At 34.4% G+C, this 21,760-nt stretch overlaps 1 protein-coding gene across 7 annotated transcripts in view; it reads left to right on the top strand.

Moving 5' to 3' along the window:
- Positions 1-21,760, top strand: part of SMARCA1 (SWI/SNF related, matrix associated, actin dependent regulator of chromatin, subfamily a, member 1) — an 85,447-nt gene that overhangs the window by 14,034 nt on the left and 49,653 nt on the right. For all 7 annotated transcript variants that reach the window (XM_023525485.1, XM_011384197.2, XM_011384192.2 and 4 more), the window contains 8 exons: positions 7,736-7,891; positions 9,032-9,163; positions 10,113-10,181; positions 13,583-13,692; positions 15,024-15,250; positions 16,170-16,291; positions 18,876-18,911; positions 19,822-19,974. In XM_023525485.1, the coding sequence (XP_023381253.1) occupies positions 7,736-7,891; positions 9,032-9,163; positions 10,113-10,181; positions 13,583-13,692; positions 15,024-15,250; positions 16,170-16,291; positions 18,876-18,911; positions 19,822-19,974 (1,005 nt within the window). The remainder of the gene's footprint in view (positions 1-7,735; positions 7,892-9,031; positions 9,164-10,112; positions 10,182-13,582; positions 13,693-15,023; positions 15,251-16,169; positions 16,292-18,875; positions 18,912-19,821; positions 19,975-21,760) is intronic.

The following is a 21,760-nucleotide window of genomic DNA, read 5'->3' as shown; positions in this document are numbered from 1 at the left end:
AAAGAGACCCAGACCAAGACACATCATAATTAAAATGCCAAAAATTAAAGGCAGAGAATCGTAAAAGCAAGAGAAAAACAGATCGTTACCTATAAAGGAACATCCATGAGACCGTCAGCTGATTTGTCAACAGAAACTTTGCAGGCCAGGAGGGATTGTCAGGAAATGTTCAAAGTGATGAAAAGCAAGGCCCTACAAGCGAGATTAGTCTATCCAGCAAAGCTACCATTTAGAATCAAAGGACAGATAGAGCTTCCCAGATAAGAAAAAGGTAAAGGAGTTCGTCATCACCAAGCCAATATTTCAGGACATGTTAGAGGGACTTCTCTAAGAAGAGGAAAGAAAACTAAACTACTCCAGATATAAATCAACAGATTCTTATGGAGAAAGTGCGTCATTTGAAACATGCAGTTTGAAACACATTTGAAACAATGCAAATATAATAAGCATGCTTAAGTATGTTGATTTCAAAACAGTCCATCCTGAAAACAAAATGCCATTTTAACTAACCTTCTTTTCTCCTCTTTCCAGAAGAGTTGTAATGTCTTCATCTGTCAGCTCACTTTCTTTAGAAGCAAAAACATGAGTGGCTCCATGCCGTATCATTTGCAACATTTCCTCTTTTGCCAGCTTGTTAGACTGTTGGTCAATGAGTCTTCCTAATAACATACAAGTTGCATATATTTGATTATATTCCAGAGAAAGCATGGCATAATAGTTCTAATAAGACACTACTACATTTAGCCATCAGTAAAGCTTATGGTTAAACAAAAAATTAGTGAGCTTTAAAGTTATATTTTAATGAACAACCCTACAAGATTTTCTTCTTCCATACGTTCTATTTCAATATGAATTTCCTTCTGTAAAACTCAGTTAAAAGTCAGAAACATTCTTTCATGTACAAACTTTCCTTTTTAGATCAAATTGCTCTGCATGGAAAGGTACCCTCTAATACATGTTTAAATTTTTTTTATTATGATGATATTGATTAACGAAATCCAGTTAGTTTCAAGTGCACAATTCAACGCAAAGTCACATGTTATTTTAGTTGTGTGTTCACTGCCCATAGATAGATACCTTTTTTGTTACCACATATTTAACCCCTTTTACCCCACCAACTCTCCCCTACTCCCCACCCTCTGGTAGGCACTAGTCTGTCGTCCATGTCCCTGAATCTCTGTTTGTCATGATTGTGTGTTGCTTTTAGGTTTATATCCCACACATAAGTGATATCATGTGATTTTCAACTTTTATTTTCTGGCTTATTTCGCTTAGCATGATTATCTCCAGGTCCGTCCATGTTGTCACAAATGGCAGTATTTCATCTCTTCTTATGACTGAGTAATATTCCATTGTATATATGTACCACTGCTTCTTTAGCCAATCATCTATCATAGGATACTTCGGTTGCTTCCATGTCCTGGCCACCGTGAATAATGCTGCCATGAACATTGATTTGCATATATCTTTATAGATAAACATTTTAAAGTCTTTGGCGTAAATACCCAGTAGAAGGATTGCTGGATCATATGGTAGATCTATTCTTAGTTTTTTGAGGATCCTCCATATTGTTTTCCGTAGTGGCTGTACCAATTTGCAGTCTCATCAGCAGGGTATGAGGGATCCTTTTTCTCTGCATCCTCTCCAACATTTGTTATTACTTGTCCTGTTGATTATAGCTATTCTAACAGGTGTGAGATGGTATCTTATTATGGTTTTGATTTGCATTTCTCTTAACAGCTAGCGATGTGAGCACCCTTTCAAGAGTTTGTTGGCCTTTTGTATATCTTGGGAGAAGTGTCTGTTTATGTCCTCTGCCCATTTTTTAATTGGATTCTTTTTATTGAGTTGTATGAGTTCTTTGTATATTTTGGTTATTAGGCCCTTATCAGAGGCATTGCTTGCAAATATATTATGCAATTTATTGTATCAGCTCTTATATTAAGGACCTTAATCCATTTTGAGTTAATTTTGGTGTTTGGTGATAGACGACAGTCTAGTTTCATTCTTTTGCAGGCGGCTTTCCAGTTTTCCTAGGACCATTTATTGAAGAGGCTTTCCTTTTTTCACTGTATCTTTTTGGCTCTTTTGTCGAAAATTATTTGTCCATATAAACATTAGGTTTTCTTCTGGACTCTCGATTCCATTCCACTCGTCCGTGTGTCAGTTTTTCTGCCAATGCTATGCCGTTTTTGGTTATTGTCCCTTTGTTATATAATTTTAAGTCAGGCAGAGTGATGCCTCCAACCTTGTTCTTTTTTCTCAGAATGGCTTTGGCAATTCAGGGTCTTTTGTGATTCCATACACATCTGATGAATTTTTGTTCTGTTTCTTTAAAGACTGCTGATTGGATTTTGATGGGGATTGCATTAAATCTGTATAATGTTTTAGGTCATTTTAACAATGTTGATTCTTCCAGTCCCAAGAACAAGAAATATTGTTCTATTTCATTATATCTTCTTCGATTTCTTTTAATAGGGTCTTATAGTTTTCATTATATAGGTCCTTCATATGTTTCATCAAATTTATTCCTAGGTATTTTATTCTTTCTGTGTTGCAATTGCAAAAGGAATTATTTTTTCCACTTTTCTGACACTTCATTATTAGAGTATTGGAACGCTATGGATTTTTGAACGTTGATCTTGTATCCAGAAACTTTATTATATTTGTTTATTGTTTCTAGTAGTGTTCTTGTGGAGTCCTTAGGGTTTTCTATGTCGGGAATCATGTCATTTGCAAATAGTGACGGTTTGACTTCTTCATTTCCTATTTGGATGCCTTTTATATCTTTCTCTTGTCTGATTGCACTTGCTAGGACCTCCAAAATTATATTGAATAACAGTGGTGATAGTGGACAGCCTTGCCTTTTTCCTGATTTTAGATGGAAGGTTTTTAGTTTTTCACCGTTAAGTATAATGTTGGCTGAGGGTTTGTCATAGATGACTTTTATTATGTTAAGGTACTTTCCTTCTATACCGATTTTGATAAGTGTTTTGGGCATAAATGGAGGCTATATCTTGTCAAAGGCATTTTCTGAATTTATTGATATAATCATATGATTCTTATTTTTTAATTTGTTTTATGGTATATCATGCTAATTGATTTGTGTATATTGAACCATCCTTGTGCTCCTGGGATGAAGCCCACCTGATCATGGTGTATAATCTTTTCAGTATGATTTTGTATTCGGTTCTCTAGTACCTTATTTAGGATTTTTGCATCTGTGTTCATGAGAGATATTCGTCTATAGTTTTTTAGTGTTCTTTTTACCAGGTTTTGGTTTTCATGTAATATTGGCTTCATAAAATAAGTTAGGAAGTATTGCCTCCTCTTTGATTTTTTTGGAAGATTTTGAGGAGATTAGATATTAAATGTTCTTTGAATGTTTGGTAGAATTCACTGGTGAAGCCATCTGGTTCTGGACTTGGAGTTTTAGGTAGGCTTTTGATAATTGTTTCAATTTCCATATTGCTTATCGATCTATTCAGATTTTCCAGTTCTTCTTGATTCAGTCTAGGAATGTTGTATCTTTCTAAGTACTTGTCCATTTCTTCTAGGTTATTAAATACTTTTTCATAGTATTCTCATATGATCCTTTCTATTTCTGTGGTATCTGTTGTAATTTCTCTCATTTCATCCATGATTTTGTTCATTTGTTTCCTTTGTCTTTTTTCTTTAGTGAGTCTAGTCAGGGGTTTGTCAATTTTATTAACTTTGTCAAAGAACCAGCTCTTTGTTGCATTTCTTTTTTCTTTTTTTAAAAAAATTCATTTATTTCTACTCTTATTTTGATTATTTCTTTCTTTCTGCTTACTTTAGGCTTCATTTGTTCTTCCTTTTTTAGTTTTTTTTTTTAAGATGAAGCATTAGGTTGTTTATTTGGGTTCGTTCTTGTTGTTTGAGATAGGACTGCAATGGTATGAACTTTCCACTTATGACCACTTTTGCTGTGTCCCAAAAGTTTTGATATGTTGCACTATCATTATCATTTGTTTCTATGTATCTCTTGATCTCTTTTTATTTCTTCTCTGACCCAGTTATTCTTCACTAGCATGTTGTTTAATCTCCATGTATTTGTGGTTCTTGCTTTCTTTTTACAATTGATATCCAGCTTCAAACATATTGATCTGACAATATGTTTGGTATGATGTTAACCCTCTTATATTGGTTGAGGCTATCTCTGTGTCCCAGTATGTGGTCAACCCTTGAGAATGTTCCAAGTGCACTACATAAAAATGTATAAGCAGCTTTTTTGGGATGAAAGGCTCTGTAAATGTCAATTATGTCCAGTTGGTCTAATGTGTCATTTAAGGATGTTATTTCCTTATTGATTTTCTGTTTGGATGATCTGTCCATATCTGACAGTGAGGTATTATGTCCTCTACTAGATAATGTTTTGGTCTGTTTCTTCCTTTAGTTGTGTTAGTAATTGCTTTATATAGAGATAGATATTAATAAGTGTTATGTCTTCTTGGTTCCCTTTATTATTATGAAGTGTCCCACAGTATCTTACTTTACCTTTTTTATTTTGAAGTCTATTTCATCCGATATCAGTACCCCTACTCCTGCTTTTCTCTGAATGCCATTTACCCGAAATATCACTTTCCGCCCTTTCACTTTGTGTCTATATTTGTGTTTGGAGCTGAGATGTGTTTCCTGAAGGCAACATATGTTTGGGTTTTGTTTTTTGATCCAATTTGCAACTTTGTGCCTTTTTATTGGTGAATTTAGTCCATTTACATTTAGAGTGATTATTGAAATCTGAAGTTTTCTATAGCCATTTTATCTTTTGCTTTCTGGTAGCTTAGTGTTCCTATTGCTTCCTTGTCCTTGTTTTTCTGTCTGTTTTTTTAAAAATTTTGTTTGAGTTTTGTGGATTTTCCCTCTGATGCTTTTTTTTTTTATGTTATGTACTTCAGTTCTGAATCTTTCGTGTGTGGTTACAATTACAAATATGTAAAGGATAGTGTTTGTGTGTATTTGTGTCAATTTTCTTCTGCATGTGCCTTATCTTCATTCCCCTTAGCGAATTTGGATCTTTGAATCCTCCCCTTTTCAGTCATTGTTATCTCAGTTTGTCCCTATATTATTTGATTCCACTCCTTTCTGTCTTGTAAGGTTTGTGCTGAGAAGTCCGACAGTAATGTAATGGGTTTTCCTTTATAGGTTACTGTCTTATTTTTCCTGGCTGCCATGAATTCTGTCATTATCTTTTGATAATATTAAATAAATGTGTCTTGGAGATTGCCTTTTTAGGTTGAGATAATTGGACGTTCTGTTGACTTCTTGAATTCCCAGCTCCAGTTCATTCATTTGATTTTGGAAATTCTCATCAAATATTTGTCCGAAAATGCTTTCTGATCCATGCTGCTTTTCCTTTCCTTCGTGAATACTCATTTTTCTTATATTTCCTTTTCTTATGGTATCAGCTATTTCTTGTTTTTCTCTTTCATTATTTTTCATTCTTCGGTTTTTCTCTTCTTCCTTCTGATTTATTTCTAAATTTCTGTCTTTGATATCACTGATCCTTTCCTCTATTTGGTCGACTCTATTTCTTAAGCTTTCTATTTCATTTTTCACCTCTTTCATTGTGTTCTTCATCTCCAAAAGTTCACTTTGATTCTTTTTGATGGTTTCAATCTCCTTGCTAAAGAACTGTGTCTGCTCATCTACTTGTTTCTTCAATTTCTGAAGTTGTTTATATGAATTGTTTTGGATCTCACTGAGTTTTTTCAGAAGTACCATTGTGAATTCTCCATCATTTAAGTCACATATTTCTATGTCTTTAAGCTTATTTTCTGGAGATTTTTCTCTTTCACTCTGAGTTGCCTTGTCACCTTGGTTGTTCATGGTGTTTAATGGACTGTTTCTCTGCCTGGGCACTAATGGACATGTATTCTGCTTTATTTTCCCCCTCATAAAGATTTATTATATAAATGTTTCTTTAGCCAGTTTCTAAGAAGGTGCTTTTCATTTTGTTTCTGGTAGATGGCATCTATGCCTCCTGGATACTTGCTTTATATAAAGTCTTAATAATGCCTTTTCTTTCTTATAAATATTCAATCATCATTGCTACCCCCTGTCTCAGTGTCTGTCAGTGTTAGTGACAGTTTTGGTAGCATTTTCTCAAATTCCCCTGGGACTCCAAAGTGTTCAGTCTTAGAGGATATTGCAGGGGGGTGCCCTCTGGTTTGGAGGATGGGGTCGTTGTGACTCAGCCTTTTGTTTTGCAACCACAGTGGTAATAATTATCTCTTACTTTCTGCCGTCTCCACTTTGCTTTACTTTCTACCCTCGTCTCTGGGCACTCCCACTGTGTGGAGCTCAAATCTCTTTTCAGGCAGGGCTGTTCAGGGAACTCGCCGCACCTTCATCCCTTCCCCTCCTCCTACAGGGATTTCCAGCTGTGAAAGGCAGCTTCTTTGTTCCTCCCAGTCCAGTGCCTGACTCTTGTGGTTCTGACCTGTGGTAGCTCTTAGCGCAGGTCACTTGCTCAGACATGCTTGTGTGCAGTTTAGATGTTATTCGTTGAGTTTTTGATGTTCAGCTTATTGTTATTTCAAGGTGAGAGATTTGGGGACATCTCTCACTTGGCCATGCTTCTGACATCACTCCTAAATTTTTTTTAACTAGACATTTTTGTCTACTAAATAATGTCAGGTACTTCAAAAGACTTGCCACTGACATTTAGCTATAATCTAGTGATGTTCAATAGCATACGTTTCCAATATTTTAATAATTAACTTTTTTAACATTACCACTTCCTAGTGCAGCTGAAATGTCTACAAAGACTTTTTTTTCTGTCTTCTTAAGTTCAGGCAATCCTTTTATACATAGTGGATACTCAGTGAATATTTGTTAAGGGTTCAGTGTTTTGGTGTATAACTGAATTTGCGAATTAAAGACTTTGCAGTGAAAAGTTAATTTTATTTATGTACTGTAATTTCAGATTTATACCGATCAGCCCTTTCTCACTATAGAATTTGCTGCTCCCTGCTAACTTCTTTGGTTTCATTTTGACTCATAAAATCTGGAGTTACGTTTATACAAATTAAAAATGCTTTGGCTACCATATTGGCCACTGCCTGTGAAGATTTAAAAGTAGTTTTATATTGTTTAATGGTTTTAAATAGACTCCTATTCTAGATGAATCAAGTCCCCTATGTCAGATCACATTCATAGCCTCATAACAACATCAAGAAGTTCACAAAAACATGAATAGGCTTGTATGACCCCTTAACAAGGTGTATGACTTGTTTCTACTAGAAACTAAGGAACATAAAAGAGATCTCAAAAGGTTGGAATCACTCGTGTGTATCGAATTTTTTTTTTCATTTTTTGAAACTATATCATGTTGGTAATGCTTGGATCTTGATAAGAATGTGGTATTCAGAAAGTACTTACTTTGCCCATGTTCTTTTGGATCCCTTATGGTATAAAGAGAGAGCCTCATGATTTAGTCATTTTCTGGTGATGTCAACTTCTCCAGTTCATTGAATGTGCTGTCTCATTTAAGGGAAGACTTTACCTTTCTTTTGTTGATGAATATATTAGCATGTCATTCTGATAACTGACAACCAAGGTGTATCTATGGGCCTCAGTTTTCATATCTCTAAAATGGATGAGACCAAATGACTCCCTGGGTCTCTTAGAATTCTTAGTTATCTCTTGATGCTTTAATTATGGGATAATCTTGTCATTATACTCTAATATGGGAAATTTTATTTTGCATTAGGCTGCTTTTATTCGTGATGAAATGATGCCAGGAGAGTGGGATGTTTGCGTTACTTCTTATGAGATGATAATTAAAGAAAAATCTGTATTTAAAAAGTTTCATTGGCGATACCTAGTTATTGATGAGGCTCATAGAATAAAGAATGAAAAATCTAAGGTAAGCCAGTTCTTAATATCTTTATTAAAGTTTTCCTTGAACTATTATGTCTGTTTACTTCTGTGTAGTCAAAATTAAAAAAGAAGAAACTGATAGAGGATTTTGATTTTATTCATGGGAATGTGCATGCAAATCAGTTTTTAAAATGGTTTTAAAGTTTAAGTTATTGAATACAAAGAAAACAAAAATTGAGCACAGTATTTAATGTAATAAAAATGAGGTGTTCATTTGCTATATCTGTTGTAGCCTAACTGTGCTATGCTACATTATTTTAATATTTTGGTAATATTTGGTGTGCAGATGTTATTTGCATTAATTTATTTTTATTGAGGAACTATCTTATGTGTATCATATGGATTAGAAAAATCATTTCCTTGAATTATCTGACTTGTGTAAATTAGTGTGGTGTTAATATTAAAAAATATCAATATTTCTTGCCTTTTAACTCCATCAGCAGTAGGAAAAGTATCAATTATTATGATGAATCTCTCTGGATTATTGGGCTACTTTGGGAGAAACAGGGACAGAACTTGAGCAAAACCACCAAGTGGAACATACTAATTTCAAATTTGAACTAATACCCAATAAGAGGATGCATGTTAGAGAATAATTGTTTATTTAAGAGTATTATAAAAATGTGCATTTTTATTGATAAGAATACTGTTCTTTTATACTTTTGTGCTTTCATTTTTGTGGTTGTGTATTTAGAAAATTAATATAACTTATCAGAGAAAATGGGCCCAAGTCTAGTGCTTAAAAATAGTGACTAGGCCAAGTTAAAACTTGGCTAGGCATGTAGATGAACATGATTGATGAGGTGAAGGAGATATTGTGTAAAGTGACTAGCCTGAATTCCATGGAGTTTGACTGTTTCTGTGGACCCAAAATGGAGAAAATAAATTTTTTGATGTGGGGGAAGGGTCTCAGGTATGACTATAATCTGCATTCTTGTAAGTGTTGAAATGCCTAGAATATTTTGTTCAGTTGTGCTTTACTGCGACAAGGTCACTGGAACTAGGATATTTTTCCATAGAAAATTAATTTTCAAGATTTATTCAAAAATGTATTGGTTGGATAAAGAACTGAATGTTGCATATTCTAATAAATAAAATAATGTTAACATAATTATTATTTTTCTAGCTTTCAGAGATCGTCCGTGAATTCAAGTCAACTAACCGCTTGCTCCTAACTGGAACACCTTTGCAGAATAACCTGCATGAACTCTGGGCATTACTCAACTTTTTATTGTCTGATGTCTTTAATTCTGCAGATGTAAGTTGGTCATATGTTTTAAGTATAATTTTCTTAGGTTCACAGGCTTATGTTTTCAAAGCATAGAATGTACATTGAAACTTATAGGTCTCTTTCATTTTTAATTCTTTATCTGTGTTTGATTTTCTCAGAAAAGAGCTCTTAAATACAAATTTTCAAATGGGGATATTTAGAAAACTAATATTTCTTTCTTTTGAGATTATCCTCCCTGTTTAACTTTGCCTATATCACATTACTACCACAACTTAAGATATGAGATAGGCTGAGTTCAGAATAGTACATTCACAATTAAATTGGAAAGGCTTTCTGCATACTGGTTTGGCAGATAGAATCTTTAAAATGATCTTCGACTTTTGTAGGCATTAACATTTGGTGAGTATTAAAGAACTAATAATATGCGATTCAAAAACAACGTATTTTGTAAATATATGATATATATTTTTATCATTAACACAGGGTTATGAATTGAATGATATAGGGACTTTGGAGCTTGATTTTTCTCATTTCTGATATTAATTGATAATAAAGTACCAAGTTCAGCTATGCATTATTAGTTTATATACCTTATCTTGCTTTTTTTTTAATTGTTGGATTAACATTTTCATTAGCATTATATATCTTTGAACCTATATTATTACTCCTTCTAGTGGATATAATGCTACTATGGTAAGGAGAAGCCTAATAAAGGTGTTTTAAGGAAAAACTGCTGATGGAATTCCTGTATAATGGTGTTCAAATTTTGTTAACTGCTCCAGTATTTTATCTGTTTTCAGAAGTAAATAATATTGACCATCACAGTTACATAATTTAAAAGTGCATTTAAAATGAATTATTGTTATATCAGTTATATAAGAATTTATAGACTATTAAGTTTATTTAAAACAAAACAAAACAAAACAAAACAAAACCGTACACTTACTATAGCATTTTCACGCCCCCACTCCCACAGGACTTTGATTCTTGGTTTGACACTAAAAATTGTCTTGGTGATCAAAAACTTGTGGAAAGACTTCACACAGTAAGTAATAGCAGATAAGAAAATTTAGTAATTAAATATATATAACCAAGCCAAGAAACAAACTGCCAGGGAATCTGTTTGAACTTGTCGTTTGCCTCTTGGCTCAATCTCACTGCTTCTTCCTCTCAGCCTTTCTGAAAGCCTCTTTGAGAAACAAACTGCATACTATATCTCCAGCCTCTATATGGAATAGCTTGTTTTGGTTCTCGCCCACAGATAATGTGGTCCTCTCCAGCAGATGCTGTTCGCTGTGCCACACCCCACAGGTCCTCAAGATCACATCAGTTTTCTCCTAGTTCCCCAACGCCACTTCTAAGCCACTGCTCTTCCACTGTCATGGGTAGAACTCTTCCTTTGAAGCTCAAGTTATCTTACAGATCCACTCTCCACTCATTCTCTTGTCTGTCACCTACTCATCACCAGGTGGTTACCTCACATTCGTTGAACACCAATTTTTCATTTTTTGATAATAATTTATCATATCCTTATAACTCTTTCACTGTGTTTCTCCTTTTGTACTCATCTTGTTGCCTTACAGAGACCTTTAGTCCCTGGTTTTTCTCCCTGATTTCTCTCCCCATCCATCAGTCTATTTCTGTTGTTGCTTTTTTCTGTATCCAGCAATGAGCCCATTTTCTATCACTTAAGCCACTCTTTTTGTCAGTATTCCCAAACTCCCTTGTTCTTTTGACCTGCCATTTCTGCCCTGAAAGCTCTTCCCTGGAATAATATAACTGTGTCTCTGTCCTCTGGGTTTGGATTCTGTTTCTACCACTTATTAGCAGAGTGACCTGCTCTGTATCGGGGCTGCTCAACTGTACAAGTTGGCACCACTGTGAATTCATATTCTCTAACATAAGCTGGGATTTAATGATGCTACTGATCCTTCAACATGGTTTTCTACAACATTCTTTTCCATTTTCTATAACAGTTACTTCATATTTTCTATAATAGTTATATTACCTTCTCCAGTCTCCCTGAGGCTTCTATCCCCAGTATTCCATGCCCTCCTTTCTCAGCAAGTAACATTATTCCTTTCTCAGAGAAAATAGAATTCACTAGGGAAGGAACTGCTTCAAGGATATCCATCTTCCAAGGGTATCTGCATGTGTGTTACCTTCTTTCTGAGTGGAAGAGTTGTTCTTTCTCTGGGGAATGGCTAATTCTTCCATTGTGAACCATGGATCTCATCTCTTCCTATTTCCTTATGAACCTTTCTCTATGATTTATCCTTTTTATTGATTGAATTTTCTACTTCTGTCTCCATATTGGCTTGTTTCCCTCAACATGTAAATATGCTCAGCTATCTCCTTTATTAAATCCAAACCCACATCCATACCCAACCACTCTCACACATGTACAAAGCAGTAACTTCTCAACACTGTGTCCTTCTCTAGCTATGATTCTGTTTTTTTTCCTCGATAGCTATGCTTCTTGAAAGAGTAGTTTATCCTTTTCATCTCTACTACCTAATCTCCTATTCACTCTTTTTCTATATACACCTTTAATTTTTTTTTTTAAATTGTCTTAGTGGAGTTTTGTGAGGAAGTGGATATAGATACATGTTTGCTATTTTTTGTCTGTTGTTTTAAATGAGAATCTCAAGCCTTCTTTACAAATTAAAATATAAAAACTAAAATGTATCGTCTGCCTCTTCCTTTCTCCCCCTACCTTGGCAAAATGTAAGCTTCATGTGGCAGGAACGCTATCTGTTTTCCACCATATTATGCCCTATATGCCTGGTCTGGAGGAGCTGCTCATTAAACATTCATCTACTTGAATCCCCAACAGTCATCATGCTGTAAATATTTGTTCAGAGTAAAACAGACCAAGTCAGGAAATAAATTACTTTAAGTAACGGGGAATTTATTCTAAGAATGCAAAAGAGGAAAAGAAGACAAGTCTTCCAAGAATCTTGTCACACAAGTTGTAGTGCATCTGGGCCTCAGATATCAGGAACTTGGTCAGCTCTGGGGACTGGTTATTTTGTCTCTACTGGCTCCTAGTCACTCCTAGATCCATTGACCACTGGCTTCTATTCATTTCATACAACTGAAACTTACCTTGCAAGTCGTCAGTGATTTTCCAGTTGATGTCTTCAAGATACACCTCTTGGTCAGTATCTTACTTAGCTTCTTTGTACTATTTGCACTTCTAACTACTCCTGCTTGAAACTCTTTCCTGCTTGGTGTCTGGGAGTAAAGAATGGGTTTTCTCTTCTCTTACCTCTTGGGCTGCTCTTATCAGTCTTCTTTATGAGCTGCTCTTTCTCTGTCCCTGAAAGTTTAGTGTTTTGTAGGGCTTTGTCTTTGACTTTCTTTGTCATACATGTTTTCCCTGAGGATCCATTCCCATAGTTTTAGCTACCACCTTATACTTAAAACTCTCAAATTTATCTCTCCATATTTCTTTCCTAAGCTCTAGACGTAGATAATCCCACTGCTTTCTGAGTGTTCTGCATAAATATCTCACAGGCATTTTAAACTCTTAAGAATCTCTCTTAAACAAATTTAAGAGGCCTAAACCAGAAACCAGAAGTCTGTTTTTACTTCTCCCTTTTCCTTACCTCCCACAGATCTCTAATAATAATAGCTATAGTTTATTAAAGTCTACCGTGGTTAAGTTCTACCACATGTACTACCAGAAATTGTCACAACAGCCTTAGAAATAGGTTTCATTATTCCTATTTAAAAATGCGTGGCATATACATTTGCCATAAATGTATATTTTTTGGATGAATGGATGAGAAGCAGGCTTGGAAAAGTTAAGGAACTTGACCAGTTCATGACAGCTAATCACCGACTGAGCTGATGGTAGAATCAGCTTGATCTGGATTTGAATTCTGCTTCTACCACTTACTAGCAGAGTGACTTTGATGATGTTAATAAAATTGAAATAACAACATTTTCTTCAAAGATTTATTGTAAGCATTCAAAACTTGTTATGTAAAGTTCATGGTGCAGTGTCTGGCACATTGCAGGTGTTCTATAAATGGTAGCATTATTATTTTCTTGTGGTAGACTCTACCTTGCAGGTATTCACTCTTTGTTTCATCTTTTTTTCTCTATTCATTCATGTCTTTCTTAACATTGAACCATTTTCCTCTCATTCATATATTTAACCACTTTGAAATGGCTGAATTTTATTTCCCTTTTAGAGACTCTCTCAGAACTATACTCTGACATTGCATTTCCTCTAAGGTTTAAAAATCGTATATTATAGCAGATTTTTAAAAAAGACTCTTTTGCACTTATTCAATAGTCAATAATTTTGTTGTCTCAGTTTTTAATGTATTTTGTGCCATCACAAAATACATTAATAGATTAAATAGATTAAAATGTTTAATTTAGGGTTTTCTATTAGATGTTTTATAAACTTCTATAAAAACTATCACTTTTTAGGTTTTAAAACCATTTTTGTTACGTCGTATAAAAACTGATGTAGAGAAGAGCCTGCCTCCTAAAAAGGAAATAAAGATTTACTTGGGACTGAGTAAAATGCAGCGAGAATGGTGAGCTATGTTGTTTCCATTAGAACTTATTTATATATAAGGATTTATTAAAAATTAGCTTTGTACTGGTTCAGTTACACCTTTAGTTCAAAAATTACATTGTCTGTTTAAATGGCGAGTTAAGTTCAAATATTTTAATAGGAAATTGATAGTATTTTATTTAACCTTTGGGAAAGGGCACTGGCCTTGGAGTCTATAGCCCTGTGTTTGAATCTTGTGCTTCACCTCTTAATAGCTATGTAGCTTGGGCAAGTTATATAACCTTGGTTTCCTTTCTGTAAAATGGGGATAATAATACCTAGCTTATGAGGATGCTGTCAGGGTTTAAAGGGATAATGTCACTGGCAATTTTATTAGTTATTCTTGTTTTTTTTTTCCATCAGTGAAAATAATAACCATAAGAATAATCAGTAATAAGATGGTTGAAAATATCAGTGAATGTGGATATGACAAAAATAGAAGCTGGAATGGTTTGATAAATGCAAGCAAAGCAGGAAATTGACAAGAGGAGTCACAAGGAATGATAAATTAAATGTTAATAGTGTAATAATGCAGCTAAGAGAAGCAAAATGTTGCTTATATTAATAAAATTAGATTACTTATAATATGTAACAATTTCTCTACTATTGAAACCAGTATAGGGTAATGGTGAGGAGTATATTTCTATGAACTCAGAAATAAGATCAGATCCTGGTTTTGTCCCTTTCTGTGGCCCCAAGTAAGTCATTTCACTTCTCTTAGCTGCCTGAATTTCCGTCTGTAAAATGGGGGTTATACTAGTACATATCTCAGAGTTTTTGTGAAGATTTAACAAGATGATTTATGTAATGCCCTTGACATGATACCTGGCTCTTCCACTCAGTACAGGTTGGCTCTTATTGTAATTAAATATTCTTAGTGTTCAGATGGACACACAGGTTTGTTTTAGTCTGGATGAAGGTCTAGAAAAGATAATGAAAAATGTTTATAGGATCAGAAAAAAAAAATGACCTACAAAGACAAGTGTAAAAAAATGCAGTTGTTTTTAGCTCGAACAAGTAAAGTTTGGATGCCAACTTTCAGCAATCATTGTACTTATTGAATATAGAACTTATCTGATATAGTTATCTGAATAGTTATCAGCTGATGACAATTTCTAGTAACAGACAAAAACTTGAAGAGATAGGTTCAAATCTTCACTAGTTTCTTGGTTTTACTGATCAGATTTACTCTCAAATCAAATCCTGTTGTTTATCTTTAAATGGGAATCTAAGCTGATCACCAAAGGGATATTTCTTGATGGCATTAAACCTTTCTAATAATCGACAATTAATTATAGTTTAAAATTTTAGGTATACAAAAATCCTGATGAAAGATATTGATGTTTTAAACTCTGCTGGCAAGATGGACAAAATGCGACTGTTAAACATTCTGATGCAGCTTCGAAAGTGTTGTAATCATCCTTACCTGTTTGATGGTGCTGAACCTGGTCCACCTTATACCACTGATGAACACATTGTTAGCAACAGTGGTAAAATGGTCGTTCTTGATAAACTGTTGGTCAAACTCAAAGAACAGGGTGAGTTACACATCTTTCAGTTGACATGAAATAACTTATATTAATGAATACAATTTTGCATACTTATTTATCATTCACTCATTCAGCAAACATTTGTGAGTACTTACTATTTGCCAGGATTTGTCCTATGGCCTCGTTATACAAAGGTGCGTAAGACAATAGTCTTTGACTTGGAGAAGCTTACAGTGTAGTGAAGAGGAATAGTTGCAGTTCATTCTGATAAGAGCTGTGATATATTGAGAAACTGGGAGTTGGAGAAGTGGTCACAGAGATGACCTTTGAAGTGAGCACTGGATCATGTGTGAGAGTAAAACATGGGGAAAAGGAGGGGAAAGGTTTTCCAGGGCAATGAAACAGGTGTGAAAGAAAGGGAATGCAGAGTTTACGGTAGTTGGGGTAGAGTGGCAGTGATGAATCTGGAAAGATGGATGGGGCCAAATTACAAGAGGCCTTTTAAACCATGCTTTAAAGAGTTTGGGCTCTTTTGAAGGTGGGGCCGGGGGTGGTGGAGGTCATAGAAGGATTGACTGTGGAAAGTGATGTGATCAGATTTGTAAGGAAGAGAAACTTAGAAGCAGTATGAGAGACAAGAAACAGGAGACTAGTTGGGAGACTATTGCAGTTAAGTCCAGTGAAAGATTGTGTAGACCCATTGCTCATCCTCAGGACAAAGGCAGATGTTAAATCATCTCAATATGTGTGGAGAATTTTGAAGGCCTTAAAAATGTGTAACTCAACAAATGCATCATTCTGTATAGCATTCCTTGAAAGATGTACATTTGTATCTGTATGTGTGTTTAGTGGACTGTTCATGTGCTGTATATTTATGTTGTATATGATGCTTACTTTTATTTTTGTAACTTCCAAGTTAGTCTTACACAAGTTGAATAATTTGATTTTTTTTGGTAAAATGTTTTAGGTTCAAGAGTTCTCATTTTTAGCCAGATGACTCGCTTGCTGGACATTTTGGAGGATTATTGTATGTGGCGTGGGTATGAGTATTGTCGGCTGGATGGACAAACCCCACATGAAGAAAGAGAGGTGAGAAAGAGAAAATAAGACTTTAAAAATCAGAGTTCAATTAAGCCATGTTTTCATCATTTGCTAGTTTTGAACTTTGGCCTTTTCTTTAGGTAAATGTATTGAATTTCTCGCTACTACCTCTCTGGGATCTTCAGTTTTGCTTCCATTACACTGACTCTTTACCAATCATTCTTTATTCTTTCCAAGGTCTTCAGAAACATTCTCACTTATCTAAAGGATAATACATCATTACATCCTTACCTCCTCTAACCACTGCTATCTTTGGCCTTTTGATTACTAATTGTTTCTCAGCTTACTCTTTGACCTCTGATTTTATGTCATTTTCTTTTCTTGATTTGCCTCCTACAGTAGGCCCTCACCATTCGTGGAATTTAACAGTTGAGATTTTTCCAGTTTATGAGCAACCCTAAAGACTCATGAAACACAGTAATTTGTAAAGGGAATAATCTCAGTCTTTGTAAAACTGAAATGGGACAACATAGGTGTAGATGCTAATCATGCATTTGTATATTGGAATACTAAAAAAGTTTGGCGTGCAGAAATGAGTCACTTAGCTAGTGAGGAAGCCTACCTAGCACCTATCTTTCAAATTTGGAAATTCTTGTGTATCTTTAGATTATTTCTCACGAATGTCATGGGTCTAATGTATTTTAAACTCTTTAAAGCACATTTTTTGGGGAGGGCTTTGCTAATTTATCTTCTCTTTTCTGTGATCCTTCAGGACTCTGTCTTTGGCCTCTGTTTTAAGTCTGTACTCATGCTCTGGGCAAAGATCGTGATTTCATGGTATAGTGGAAAATGCATTGAAACTTGGTTTCAGAAGACCTGAATTTTAACACCAACTCCACCACTTTGTAGTATATGCAAGGCATTTAATTCTCTGAGCCTCAGTATCTTTAACTGTATTATAAGGGTAGTATTAATACCTAAGCTTCTTTTTTCTGACAACGTTGTGAGGACCATTGGAAATAATAGGTATGAATGCAGTTTTTAAACTGTGTAGTGCAGTATATACTGCATGTCATGAAATTGCACACAGGCCTTTTTATCTCTCTACTTTAGAGCCCCTTCTCAGGCCACAAAGACTCAGCCCATGGCCCTTTCTTTCCATAGGTGCAGTGGGCATTACTGTTCTTTGTATGCCTCGTTATTGAAGCCTGGCCAGAGCATAGGATAGTGTCTACTGTAGGCACACAGGCCCTTTTCATATTAAGGGTTTAACCTGCTACCCACTGGGGAAACACTTGTGTTAACATTTATAGATGTGGGACTTTTCAAAGCTCATGCTATTCCCTGCTCTACAGTATTTTACTCTTTTTGAAATGGTAACTTGAAGCTTTTTTGGGCTTTTGCTCATTCATTCCTGAAAATGGTTTCTGCAGATCTCATTAAGCATAGGCCATATAGTACCATTCAAGATGACCCTTCTTACTGGAACGAAGATGATACTAAGGCAGAAGGGTAGGTGATTTCTGACCACAAATAGCCAATTTGCAATTCTGACTGAACTCTCTGCTCATGAACAATATGGACTTTGCCTAATTATGCCCAAAGTCTTCTGGTTTCTTAAATTGCATGTATTGACTTTAGATACCGCCAAACCAGAGCTGCTAATTTTTTTTTTTGAAATGCCCTGCTTTCCCATTATGTTGTTGTCTATATGATCATTTCATCTATTTTCCTAGTAAGAAGAGGAAGACCATATCTTTACTTGATTCCTTACTTTATCAGCTGTTAATTAACAGTTCTTTCTCAATGGCTCTCAGATTTGCCCTTTTTCCATTGCCACAGCTAAATTCAGCAAAGTATTTGATCATTCTCTGAGTCAGTTCCTGTTACTTTTACTTAATTGGCCTCCTCACTTTTCTTGGGAAAGGGACTAACATTTGTTAAGCAACTACTATAAGCTAGGCAACTTATAGTTCCAATCGAATTCTTGCAGCAGCCCAGTAAAGTAGTGGTAGAATTTTCTCTACTTGCAACTGTGTCTCAGAGAGGTTAAATGCTTGCTCAGAACCACATATGTAATAAATGGTAGTTATGATTCATGCCCAGGTTTTTGCTATTTCCTCTACACTAAATTGCCTCTCACTACATCATGCTGCTTTCTATACTGCCCCCTCTACATGCTATACTGACTTGGCAGTGGGAGTCACCTTTTCTGCTTGCAACTTTTGACCATGCCATTCCATTCATTAAAAATATAACGTCCTTTATTTTGTGATTGTAAAAGTAATACTTGATTGCTGAAGGAAATTTGGAAAATAACGAAAACTATTTCCAGCTAAACTTTTTATGTATGTATAATATATATAAATAATTGCTATTCTGTGTACAGTTTATACAAAGCTTAGTATCCTGATACTTTTAAGTTACCACTATATTGTACTTTCCTATATCAGTAAAAAAAAATCATTGTAAAAATAATTTTCGTGTAATATTTCATCTCATGGATGTACTATAAATAATTTATCCCCTATTGATCATTTAGGTTGTTTTCAATTTTTCACTACTATAAATAATGCTAAAGTGAAAGTCCTTGTACATAAATCTTTGTGCACATCTCTGATTATTTCCTTAGGATAAATTCCTAGAAGTGGAATTACTGGGTCAAAGGGTATGAACATTTTTAAGACTCTTGATGCATATTGCCAAATTGCTTTCCAGAAAAGTTGTGCCAATTTATACTCCCAGCAGCAATGTATGAGAGTGCCCGTCTCACCGCCCCCTCGTCAACATTGAGTATTATCATTTTTTTAATCTTTAAAAAATGGTATTATATTGTTTTAATTTGTATTTATTTGATTACTAGTGGATTAAATATTATTCTTGTGTTTATTAGCCATTTGTATTTATTCTTCTGTTTATTGTCTTTTTTTTTTGCTCATTTTTCTTTTGGAATCTGAGTGTTTTTTTTCTAATTCGTATGAGATATTTATATCGTAATTTCAGACTCTTTACTAAATATCCCTCAGTTACTTTCCTGATTTTCATTACTTTTCTATTTGCCCCTTTTCACCATACGGAAATAAATCTACTTACCTTCCCCTAAATCTGTTGTTCTCATTCCCATTTCTAAACCTTTTTTTCCCTCTTGGTTGGTCTCCTAAACTATACCTTCTTTATTAATCCTTCATAAACTAATGGAAATGAAGTTGAGATATTTGACATTATGCCCCCTAGATATATATCAGCTCTCATTCAATTAAAACGTTTTCACTATTATTGTTTTAAAATAATTCAAATGATTTATTATTCGCTTAGTTAAATTTGTCTATATGATTGTTCTAAGTTTGTCTCTATTGGCATAAGCTTATAAAGATTAGGAACTTTATGTAATATACTTTCTATAGCAATTCACATAGTACAGTATATAGATAGATGCTTAAATATTTTTGAAGGTGGAAGAATATTATAAAGTGGGGTTTTGAGTATGCATGTTAAAATGTTTATTTCTTAAGGACTCTGGTAATATAATTTGATTTTCTTTCTTTTTCTTTCATCTCCTGTGTCAATTTAAAAAAAAGGAAGCAATAGAGGCTTTTAATGTTCCTAATAGTAGCAAATTCATCTTTATGCTGAGTACCAGGGCTGGAGGTCTCGGAATTAACTTGGCAAGTGCTGATGTGGTTATACTATATGATTCAGACTGGAATCCACAGGTTGATCTACAAGCTATGGTTAGTAATCTTTAATGATGTCAGAAATTTACCTTAGCTCAGAATACTATTGTTATTTATATAGCACAAAGACATTTTATGATAAAAAGGTAACAACAATTTGGGGGAGATTTTGCAGAAACTATTCTACCAGGGAGCTATTTCACTTACCTTTCATCATGGTGTCATTTATTGAACTAGAGCTACAACTTTTGTCAGTGTGACACATTTTAAGATAAAGAAATATAACTTAAGAAGTAAAGAGATTCAAAAGAGCTATGCATTCAAAATCTCAAGAAGTTATTGGACAATTGACTGTCTTTGGAAGCAATTAAAGTCATATGCCAATGAGGCATAGCTTAGATAGAAGTCCTTCCTTTTCTTTTATAATAGAGAATTGAAAAATATTGACCATTGGGACATTTTGAAATCAACATGCTTTGGCATAATTATTACTTTAGCATGGTACTGAACTACCTGTTCGATATGACTAAGCAGGAGTAAGCCCTAGTAAGTTAGTGTGACTGAACTGGAAAACCGTTGATGATAACCTTTATTTCCATAAAAAATGTTAGAGTATAGCTGATCCTTCACAATTTGCTGATTTGAGTTTGGAATTTTAAATATGTGTAGGGATGTTGCATTCTCTTTGTTCTGTGTTGAAACTGTTACTGGGCTCTAGTGTTTATATTTAGTATAAGGTCTTTTTTGAATCTTGTTTCTTTGATATTTCTTTCTCAACTACCCTCTTCCTTTCACCTATTTGCTCTAGTAGCTTCTGTGTTTTAAAAACACTACCCTTAACTGTTATTTTTTTATTATTCTACCAGTTACCTTTGCCAACTGTAAACTGTAGGACCAATTCTAGAGCAATATATAGTAAGGATGTTAGTATTCCATTAATTTGTATGACCCTTTACTACTGATTTCTGAATTGCCTCAGCAAGCAGAAAGAGCTGTTTGATGATGAAATAAAGCTAACTTTTGCCACCATAGCAACTCTTGTTAACTACTTTGTCCCTCACTCACAAAACTCTTTGCTAGTGTGGAAGATGTTTGTATTTACTAGCATAAAGTTATTTAGTAACTTAATCCTAAAGCTTTTGGCTCCCTCCAGTCCTTATCTTTTAAAAATTAATTTATTTTTAAATTATAGTTGACATACAATATTATATTAGTCTCAGGTGTAAAACATAGTGATTGAACATTTGTATACCTTATGAAGTGATTACCATAAGTCTAGTAACCATCGACCATTGTGCAAACTTATAATGATGACAGTATTACCTCTGCTGTACATTATATTCCTGTGATTTATTTTATGACTGAAAGTTTGAACTTATTAATCCTCTTCATCTTTTTTGCCTATCCCCCCTCTCTGTGGCATCCATCAGTTCTCTGTATTTATGAATCTGTTTCTGTTTTGTTTTTTCATTTGTTTTGTTCTTTAGATTCTACATATAAGTGAAATCATACAGATGTCTTTCTCTATCCTACTCATTTCACTTAGCGGAATACCCTTTGGGTCCATCCATGTTGTTGCAAATGGCAAGATTTCATTATTTTTTATGGCTGAGTAATATTCCATTGAATATATGAACATATGTGAATAAATATATATGTGTGTATATATATATATGAATAAGTAAATAGACGTACATACACACATACACACATACATACATACATATACCTCTTCTTTATCCATTCATCTATTGATGAACACCTAGGTTGCTTTCATATCTTCGCTATTGTAAATAACACTGTAGTGAATGTAGGGGTACATATTTCTCTTTTAATTAATGTA

The sequence above is a fragment of the Pteropus vampyrus genome, unplaced genomic scaffold (assembly GCF_000151845.1).
Source record: "Pteropus vampyrus isolate Shadow unplaced genomic scaffold, Pvam_2.0 Scaffold566, whole genome shotgun sequence".
Classification (NCBI taxonomy): Eukaryota; Metazoa; Chordata; class Mammalia; order Chiroptera; family Pteropodidae; genus Pteropus; species Pteropus vampyrus.
This window is presented reverse-complemented; position numbering and strand designations above follow the sequence as displayed.